The sequence below is a fragment of the Protomyctophum parallelum genome, assembly GCF_964188405.1.
Source record: "Protomyctophum parallelum genome assembly, chromosome: 10".
Lineage (NCBI taxonomy): Eukaryota > Metazoa > Chordata > Actinopteri > Myctophiformes > Myctophidae > Protomyctophum > Protomyctophum parallelum.
Genome location: NC_139704.1, coordinates 43239767 through 43250857, shown reverse-complemented (window position 1 = coordinate 43250857; position 11091 = coordinate 43239767). Strand labels below are relative to the sequence as shown.

General features: G+C 41.5%; 1 protein-coding gene across 1 annotated transcript; it reads left to right on the top strand.

The window, feature by feature from the left end:
- The first annotated feature begins 4578 nt into the window (after positions 1-4578).
- Positions 4579-7539, top strand: sf3b5 (splicing factor 3b, subunit 5). Its single transcript, XM_083775200.1, has 2 exons — positions 4579-4706; positions 6850-7539. Exon 2 carries the CDS (start codon positions 6879-6881, stop codon positions 7137-7139), a length of 261 nt encoding a protein of 86 aa, XP_083631326.1. The 5' UTR covers positions 4579-4706; positions 6850-6878; the 3' UTR covers positions 7140-7539.
- Positions 7540-11091: the final 3552 nt, after the last annotated feature.

Below are 11091 nucleotides of genomic sequence, written 5' to 3'. Positions count from 1 at the left end.
ACGGCCTTTACTGCATGTCACTCCCCCATCTCTCTCCCCTGTCAGCCTACTGTCTGTCCCTCTATAAAAAATAAATAAATAAAGGCGAAAGCCACAAAAAAAAACATATTTGTAAAAAACTGTAAAACAAAACTAGTCACACTCAGAGGCGTGAAAAACACTTATGATGAAAACAAAAGGAAATGCAACCCCTGCTATGATGGGATAGGTGTCTGTAGTACTCTCTGAATGAGAGATACTCTTTACATCATTATTTTGCTATGATTACATGCTTTCATAGAAAGAAAGAAATACACAATGACAGTCATTCTAATAAAAGTATAGTCACATTTTGCCTTTCAATAATTGAAACAGACTACACTAGAGTGACATACATTAGGATATTTGCTATTGTGATATGGCATAAGTGTTATATAAAAATATAAAGATCAAACTTGATGGGGGGTAAGATTCGAGGAGAGGATAGATATCTGGTAAACATTTTATTGGCGGCAGGAAAGAAAGCTATCACAAGAAAATGGGGACAGATGGAACCTCCAACACAGGGACAATGGGTGGATTTGATTCAGGAGATACATCTCATGGAGAAACTGACACACCGTCTGAGGCTACAGGAAGAAACAAATGGTCCAAATGGACAACATTCAAGACTGAACAGAATGAATAAGAGTATGGGGGAATGAGAAACGACACCAAATGCCTAGAAATATGTAAAGTAACATGCAATACATCACGATAAGTGATGACAAGCTCGATAAGTAATTTTGTCTCGACTCTGAGACTTATGTATGAGGCTCCCCAGGCACACGCTCATGCATGCCACTGTCACCATGACGACAACAACCACCACCACAAGAACTACTGCTGTAATGACATCCTGTGGTATTTGCAACCATGAGATGAGGCTGAGTTAAGATCAAGTGCTGTGGGTATATGAGGTGCATCTTCTCCTTTGTGCAGCATCTCAAATTCCATCCAGCACACAGAGCTGTCAAAAGGAACCCATAGCACGATCCCTACAGAATATTGGATGTCAGTGGTTCTCAAAGTGGGGTCCCGGGAGTCCGTTTTACTTGACGGGGTTCCAAGGGTAACCTGACGCTGCCAGATCCAAGAAGCTTGCTACACAAATTTGTTTCACAGCTTATTGGGATCTGGGATCGCGGAAGCAAATTCGATGACGGGGCTGTTCCTTTTTTTCAAGATACTTGGTGGATGATTGGATGGGACCGTCTGTCTATCACCGTGTGGGCGTGCAAACACAACCAATCATATTGACGTGTCTATATAGCTTCACATCCGGTTTCGCACATATCCCGCCCTTAGCTCACGCTGATTGGTCCGGTACGGAACAGATTTTTGTCAGCTCAACTCCCTGAGAGATCCCAGATGAAGGCTGTGTTGGGGAACATGGTTACCCAATACCGCCCTCATCTGGCAGCGTCAGGTTATTCCAAGGGGTCCCCAGCTACATTTGTGAATATAGCATCAAAATCTCTTTAACCACTTTAACCATATCGTACTCGTACATCAGCTATTTGGATAAAGATCTACGAGCTCCCAACGTGCCACATCATGATTGTGATCTGTTATTTTCAAAACAATCGTGTACAAAATGTGAATATTTTTTAATCATTTTAACAACACAAATCTTGTATTGGCACCAAATATTTTCAGATGGAGGTTTGCGGCTAAATGCATATTAATGTGGGGTCCTTGACAAAGAAATAGTTTTAGAACAAATTACTTATTAGTCCCAGAAGGAGGGTTTCCACTGTGATGGTCTGTAAGTCCAAAACCACACCCACTGCTTACTATATCCTCTGAGCATTGTTGGGCTGGTCTCCGCTGATTAGTAATATCACCACGGGACATAGAATCCATGGGCCTGATTCTTCAACGCGCTTCTGCTTATATATTGACGTGACGCTAGCGGAAAGGCATTTACGTGGATTTCCCACATTAATTTGGAATTCATGAAAATGGCCGTGAACTTGACGCTGACTTTGGTTGGTCGGAAATTCCGCTAAATCCTCCGCCACCTCTTTAGGTGGCGGAGAAATTTGCGGAAGCATACACTTGTGTATAGATTTATTCAGAAGGCTTTAGTCTTCATGCTGAATCAATAAATTGTTCCCAAATCTCAGATAAAATATGTAGGCATGTGTCCCCAACATATTGGTCGATCAGCACATAAAGAAATTATAGCCTATATAATAAAAGCTGAGTGCACTTGTATGCCTAAATGCATGCATTCTAGGCAAGTTATAGCCTAGAGTCCCATACAGAAACTGCCCCTGCAGTGCAAGCCCGACACCTTTTTATTTATTTATTAGGATATTAGCCTACTATAGCATGCGCGATTGCGCTTCTCACTTGACAGCTTTCTACTCACAGCTCACAGTGCAACGCGCTGTGAGCTTGTAGATCGGCTCTCGCGCATGTTAAAAAACAAACTCACAATTATAATAAGAACATAGGCTTATCTGCATTCTGCACTGTACGAATCCAACATTGTTTAGTGTAGTAATGCCTGCAGTAGACGGCAGGCCTATTGAAATTGTTTTGTTACGGAGCTCGGTGTGTGTGTGTGTGTGTGTGTGTGTGTGTGTGTGTGTGTGTGTGTGTGTGTGTGTGTGTGTGTGCGTGTGTGTGTGTGTGTGTGTGTGTGCAGGGTGTGTGTAGTGTGTGTGTGTGCGTGTGGGGGGGGGGGGGCAGACAGCAGCGTGCTGCCGATCCGATTTACATTGGAAAATGAATAGGGCTATATAGCCCTATATAAAAAATAGAAGACCACATTAGCCTAATGAATGGCATCAGCGTGTTTGAAAGTCGGCCAGTCATATCAGTTTTAAGCCAGCTCACCTCCACTCGCGCTTGTTCACAAACATGACGGACAGACTTTTAATAATGTATATTGATATTGATCACATGCATGGATCATGGATGCCACACACAGAATAGTTTAACTCACTGGATAAACTCACTGGATTATAATTTCTTCAGACAAGAGGATCCCAGGCCTACGAGGTAGGCCTATAATATATTTACTTATGAATGTATGGGCTACTGTTCTTTATCGCGCAACAGTGTCGAGGGCCCATGCAGCCCCCCTCCCTCTCTCGTCTCTCTCTCTCTCTCTCGCTCTCTCTGAAAAGACGACTTTTGCATTGACATATCCGATATTTTAAATATCGGATATGTTTTACCTCTGCAAAGGTGTGAGTGAGCACCCGCCTTGGTCCTGAACTTAATTAAATAAATTATAATTATATTGCTTCAGCGGAGCACGCACCGTTGTAAACTTGGATATAGCAGTGACCGCGGCTGTGATCTCAGACAAACTGCTGTCTGCTGAGTCATGCTTGAAGCCTTTTATGGTCGATATGGGGCGTGGATCAATGCAGTTGAGGTTGTCGGTTGCTTTTCCGATCACTTTGCACCCGCTGCTTTCAGTATGACATACACCTGCGATACGCCAGCGCACCTGTGGTACACACCACTCTCTGAATAACACGTCATCTCAACGTAGCTTGATCGGACGGATAAATACGATCTGTTTCCGTCACCGTTACACTCTGGCGCATTTCGTTTTTGAAGAATCAGGACCCATGTGAGCCAGTGTGAGTGGTAAAAGACTGTGCCCTGTGATGGCCTAACATACATCACACTCACACGCTTATGCGCCCATGCACACACACACACGCACACACGTGTAATGCACAATGTAATGCACAATCTATGTAAAGCGCCTTGGATAAAGGCGCTATATAAATGTACCATTTACCATTTACTGAGGCCTGTGAGGTGATGCAGAATGCAGATTATACAACAGCTCGTTTCGAGGAAGCAATCCGATTGGTTGAAACAGCTTTCTAGTCATGCTATAACCATGATAATGGCACGCCACACGGATAATCAAAACAAATAATTCAGCCGTGCTTTTTTCTCAGAGAGCAGCAGACTCGTTGGCTAGGCTAGCTAGTTTCTTGGGACATTTGTGGTCGTAGTGGCTACATCTGTCATTGAAAAAAAGACTGTAGAATAATCTTATTAAGGTGCTGTGTGAATTATATTACTTCAAGGTTGTTGTTTTTTTAATTAGATCAATACAGTTGCAGTATCACAATCTGATTCAACAATATAATAACTGAAACCGAACAAATACAAACAACAAAGCAAGATAAAACAAAAAGACAACTCAAATGGTGAACCAGTTATCACAGAAAGGAGATTATAATACAAATTAACATCTCTGCTAATATACGTTCTTTCTATCTATTTTTTTTTCAATGTCTCCCTTTTGTTCTTCATCATCAAAATGCCCTACCCAGAGTCAGTCACTAAGGGCGCGTTCGGAAATAGCGCACTGAGCGCACTGTGCAATGCAAACTAATAGGCGAGTGCGCTCCCGGTGCGCATTTCCGAACGCACCCTAATACTCACTATAAATAATGCTGTTTAATAATGATGAGAGAGAGAGAGAGAGAGAGAGAGAGAGAGGGGGGGGGGGGGAGATGAGAGGAGAGGAGAGGAGATGAGAGGAGGGAACTCTTATCCGGTTCACTTGTTTCCTCGGCGCATGATGTCGGTGACGCTTACCGGAAGTTGAGGCTAATATTTTATCATCGTTGTGCTTGAAGAAGGACTATCTTCTACAATCTGCAGTCTCTGGTGAAGGAGAAGGCATATCGTGACTTATAATCGTAGGTTATTTACTATTATATTTGAAGCCTTCGTGGCAATCGATGTGCATATCTTTTGAAACCTACAACCAGAGGAGGAATATATCGGGCAATTATGTTAACTAACGTTAAGAGGGTACTTACTGTTAGCCTGTGCTAACAGCAGGCTAACTAGGCTAGGCTAATTAGCATGGCATCCTAGATTGTATTACTACATCTATCACATCTCCGATGTCTTTAATACAAACATGAAAACAATTCACCAGTCAGCATTTAAACGTAATGATTGATTCACAAGTCAATGGAAACATTAGCCCTACAAGTAGCCCTGGTCCAAGGCTTACAGCGAGCCTCTCTCTGACGCCTTGTGGAAGTACCTTCCACAGCCCTCTGGTCATATTTCCACTCCCGTGCGCTGTTTTTCTAATACCAGCAAATAAACAAAACGACGAAACCACACACCGAAACAAAGCCTGCTAGACCTTGGTAAAAGTCTATTCTCGAACCTGGGAAGCGTCTCAGGTCCCCAATTTCTCTGTAAAATGCACTTTGTGCCATTTTAATAACGCTATGTACCCTGAATTTAATGACGGTAATTGATTGATTGATTGATTGAAATATTTATTAACAGTTTGTAGAATTTACAGTACATTTTAAGCACAAACTCAATACAAAGACTGTCAACTGTGAGTGGACGACCCAATTAAGCATTACACTTGTTTACAACAGGGTCCACATTGTTCAATTCATCAAAACATTTAAAGACATACAAACATTTAGAGACATACAAATATACATTTCTATGTAGCTAAAGAACAGAACAGTAATTCATCATAATGGGAAGCAAAAAAGGGAAAAGATACAATATACAGTGAGGGAAAATGGGGTGGGGGGGATTCAGATTTTACAGAGGCCAGTTTCGAATTGCAGCCATCCGTAGGTGCCCTTTGAGAGCGGTTTTGAAGGAGTCAAGGGATTCACATGTCTTAATGACTGTTGGTAGGGCTGTTGGTAACGCTATCCTACACTCACAAACCGCCAGGATCACATTACTGGCGGTTCGCGAGTGTAGGATAGCGTTACCCAGTTATATTCAGAGTACATTGCGTTATTAAAATGGCACAAAGTGCATTTTACAGAGAAACTGGGGACCTGAGACGCTTCCCAGGTTCGAGAATAGACTTTTACCAAGATCTAGCAGGCTTTGTTTTCGGTGAGTGGTTTCGTCGTTTAGTTTATTTGCTGGTATTAGAAAAACAGCGCACGGGAGTGGAAATATGACCAGAGGGCTGTGGAAGGTACTTCCACAAGGCGTCAGAGAGAGGCTCGCTGTAAGCCTTGGACCAGGGCTACCCTACAAGCAGAACCCAATGGTACTGAAGTTTCTGACATTTTTTAGACCCAGACCATGGGGTCCTGTTCCATCTCTACCCTGCCACCTGGTACGCGGACATAAATAAAACATAAACACCGTGAATACGGCCTGTCTGCGCTCTTTTACGGCTTTTTTTCCTCTGAGGGCTTCTGAATCTGTGAACTTTAAGTACCTATACATACCGCTGCGAATATCTCCTGTGGCGCGGAAGCTGTTAACGGCTTCCGCGCCACAGGAGATATTCGCAGTGGTATGTATAGGTACTTATAGTTCACGAATTCAGAATAACTCAAACTAAAAAAGGCCGTCAAACGCCGCAGATACGATGTTAACGAGCATATTTATGTCCGCGTTCCAACATACCCATACGAAAATATAGATATGGTCAGAGACACTACATAAAGTGACATCCAAATTTCAGAAAAGCTTTATGGAGGGTTCAGAGAGGGGCTATGGAAACATAGGACCAATGGAAATAAAGTCACTAGGACTAGGGACTTTTTTGTTATCCTTTTAGCTCAACTATCTACCTCGTGCTGTTTCGGATTAATAAAGTACGGTATTCAATCATTAATTCATTCAGAGCATTGCCCATGGTCAGTTTATTTATAGTAAAATGATTAAAATCACCCCAAGGGGTCTCTGTGCATTTCACAACAAGAATATATCAATTCATATAAAAAACATAGCAATAAGAAAACATTAAAATGTGCATAGCTAATAGCATGTCCATTAACCTTAATATAGAATTATAACCGGACACTGAACTATTTCTTATTCTATGATCAGAAATCTAGGAATCCCTGCCCAAAGTGAGAATGACTGACCGATACAACATCCACAGTCAACTGGAGCATCTGCAGTCCAAGTACATTGGAACAGGCCATGCCGACACCAGCAAGTGGGAATGGCTGGTGAACCAACACAGAGACTCCTACTGCTCCTACATGGGACATTTTGACCTGCTCAACTACTTCTCCATCTCTGAGAACGAGAGCAAGGCACGTGTCCGCTTTAACCTGATGGAGAAGATGCTGCAGCCATGTGGGCCGCCGTCAGACAAACCGGACGATGCCTAGGCTTGGCTTACTCGTGTGTGTTTTTCTTTCTTCAAGTCAAGTATTTTTTACGGGGTTGTTTTTTTTCTGAAAGGTTTAAGGACACGACGCACATTGGGTCATTTAACAGTTTTGTACCTTGATGGCATTTCCTGTTCATTTCCTCTGGCTCATGCGCCACAAACATGGCAAAACAAAGAAAGAAATGGTGGCGGTGTAGAAAAAAAATAATCTTTCTTACCAGTCAAAAGCAAGCCTTGACAGACATCAGCAGGAAGAATAAGGACATGAAGGCTACCATGGAAGAAGACTTGGGCTGGGCTCGATTTGTCTTGCAAGGCTAATTGTTTTGATTTATCTATTTATAATTCTAACTTGATAGCCTTATTGCCAATAAAAAAAAAAACCTGCTCCAGTCTAATTGATATTAATTTCCCGGTATTCTCAATTGAATCCATTAGAAACAGGAAAGCATCTGTGTCATATAGATAGTGTTGGCTATTAAAAAATGGAGATCTACAAGCTCACAGCGCATCACTTCGTGCCGTGCTGCGAGCTTGTACATCTGCTATTTTTGTGAGAGAAGAACTGATTTAGAAGGCATGTGTAGAATCGGCCCCAGGTCTTTGGTTTATGAATGTTTTCGGAATATCGCATTGGGCAACTACTAAGTTGTCAGGAATTCGCCTCTGCAGTGCACATGACATGGACTTAACTATCCCATTGAGCATCATCATGTTTTTAATTGTTTCATCTTATTCGTCTTTCTTACTATTCTCATAAGACCTAGTTGCAGATCATTGCCACTTTTTGTAAACACTTTTAACAATTTAAGAGGATGTGACTTGAAGGATGGGCATTGATTTAATTGTTTTTGTACTATTCCTCTCAGATTTATTTTTCACAATAAATACAAAGCCGATTTCCAAAGCCATTGTGTATTAGAGAGATTACTTCCACACACCCGGTTTAATTTTCAGCAGGTGCATATAGGTCCTAGCAGAGCATTAAACATAATTTATGGAGAAGGAGGAGAGACATGCACACAGCCACTTGCTGGTTCAAGAAGTTTATTTAAATAAGAGTCATAGCAACGTTTCGGACTTTCGCCTGAAGAAGGCCTTTGTGAAAAAGTGTGACATTCTTATCCAGGTTCGAGTCATACATAGACTCCAAATTAAAATTACATAACATATTCCCAGATATTTCTTCGCACTGTGACGAATGTAATACAATAGATGCAAATCTTCTTCACAGCTTCGCCCTTTGCCCTTGGATACAAAGATATTGGATTAAGATATTTGAGACACTCAAAAAAACAGCAAGGTGCTCATAGGAGATAAAAAGGTGACTTATAGTAAAACAATATATTGGATATAAAAGGTGCTCACACGGTTCAAACAGGATCAAGACAAGACATAAAAAAAACAGACAATCCGGGCATTCAAAGGTAAAAGGAGGAATAGGCATGGTCTAAACATGTTGGCAGTTGACTTTGAATTAAATCAAGGCTAGTCCTCCTTTTACCTTTGAATACCCAGATCATCTCTTTTTCAATATTAGATTGCTATTAATTTAATTTTGACCACTGACCTCAGCTGACTTCGTATCGAAAATGGCATTTGCTTAACCCTGTAAAGATATACTCTATATTATAGAGGGTCTAAAAGTGGTTAAACTAAACTGAAGTGACATTGATGAATTCCAAATATTATCAAAGTATTCTGAGGCACCCCTGGACTTATGTCAAGGTACCCTAGGGTGCCATATGGCAATGATGGCATCCACTTTGAGAAACCCTGGCCTATATGTATAGGCTATTGATGCTAAATTAACACCTTGAGGAACCCCCTCAAGGACCCCTATGTCAGAACCACTGGGTTACCATAATTCTGCAACAGGAAAATAGCAATGTACAATTGTAAAAAAATTAAATAAACAGACCAGCTGAAATAAACCTTGCTATTGTATGTTTTAAAATTTCAGCTCTATTGATATGCTATTAAAGGAAGAAAAAAAAAAAGATAAAGATAAAGATAAAGACAAAGGCATTTAGTTAAATTGGAGGACCCAGAACCCATTCAACTGTTACCAAGTTCCAATTTGGGTCCATGGATGTTGATGACTGTTATGGGATAGTGTTAAATAAAAATGTAAAATAGCGCCTCTGTTTTAAATGTACGGGACATCATAGGCGCTGCATCATGAGGCGTGATTAGAAGTCGGCAACAGCTGCTGTGGCTTTTAGGTGGAGACTACACCTACTACATCATGTATACTGCTGTCCACACACACACAGTCACACACACACACACACATTTGGAGAGGATCGTGATCTATGAGTCATCACTGGACAGAGATTAATCTGTGCATGGTACCAAGGAAGTTCCTGTGTGTGTGTGTGTGTGTGTGTGTGTGTGTGTGTGTGTGTGTGTGTGTGTGTGTGTGTGTGTGTGTGTGTGTGTGTGTGTGTGTGTGTGTGTGCGTGTGTGCGTGCGTGCGTGCGTGCGTGCGTGCGTGCGTGCGTGCGTGCGTGTGCATGTGTGTGTCACGATGCACAAACTGGAAGAGATTTAGAGTGTGTTGGAAGGGCTCTTACTGGGTGGGGTAGGTCCATGCCATCTGTCTTCACCATGAGAGCCATTGATATGAGATATGCCACAGAGAATGGTTCTGCCGAGTCAGGCATGAAAGCTCTTTCTCACACACACACACACACACACACACACACACACACACACGCACACAACAAGACGTATGTTTATAGTCTACATACATCTTGTTTCCCGCTTCAATCTCCCTTTCAGTGAAGATTTCTAAATGGTTCCAATCTTTGTTGAAGAGCTCTTGAGCAAGGTCAAAAGAAAAAAGTCCTTGAATAGAAAATTCAAGCTTGCTGCTTTGTCAGGAAGATGACTGATGCCAGCGATGTCCCCGACCTAGACTGATTCATAACAGCATACAGCTGGAACTCTAGGTGAGCCCTTTCTTACACCTTCTAAACAGTGAATGTGTAACACTGCCAAATTAATGTGTGAAGAAATGTATTTCCTTTCCTGGCAGTATTGAAAGAAAATGAAACACAACATATTGGGTGATTGGAATATATTGGTTAAATATGGTTGAATATTTAATCCCAGAATGTAGTGTACAGAAAATAAAGTATGAAATACTTGCCATTAATATAGTGGTTGCAACTGTATTAATTGATTGCCCGAGTCCCGTGGTGGGAGTTCTGCTCTGGTTTTGGTCAATATTAAGTAGTTCCGGTCATTTTGTGGGGGGCACTGGGGCCACGCAGTAAAAGTAAATGAATCCACAAAACGAACGTAATTTGTATTGTTGACCTATTTCTAAAATATTAGCCCTCTATCACATTTTTGGGCGTAGTGATATGGACACAAAAAACATAGTTCTGTGTGATAGAGGGGTAAAAAAAAGAACGAAAGTTGCACTAATATTTTAGAAATAGGTCAACAATACAAATTACGTTAGTTTTGTGGATTAATTTACATTTACTGCGTGGCCCCCAGTGCCCCCCACAAAATGACCGGAACTACTTAATATTCACCAAAACCAGAGCAGAACTCCCACCACGGGACTCGGGCAATCAATTAATACAGTTGCAACCACTATATTAATGGCAAGTATTTCATACAACTTAAGTTCAAAAACAGTTTGGTGGTGGTTTGTGAAAGGGACTTTTTAAGGCCAATACTAAACCATAATCAGAAATTGATAAACCACAGAGACACTTGAGATCCGGAAGAAGAAAAGTTTGGTCAAGGAACATTTCTGAGGGTTTAGCTTTTTGATAAAGGGGAACCCTGCTGTGGCCACCTGACTTGAAGGTTGCGTGAGGAATATAATCTTTTCCCTAAATCTGGTTTGTTGGTACTTGTACTACATACATTTAATTTATTCCCAAATACACAGCAACAGATTGGTCCCCTCTGATCCGGTGTGTTTAGTC

What these genes read in the sequence shown, in the direction of transcription:
- sf3b5 (XM_083775200.1), top strand. Translation starts at nt 6,879, where the DNA reads ATGACTGACCGATACAACATCCACAGTCAACTGGAGCATCTGCAGTCC.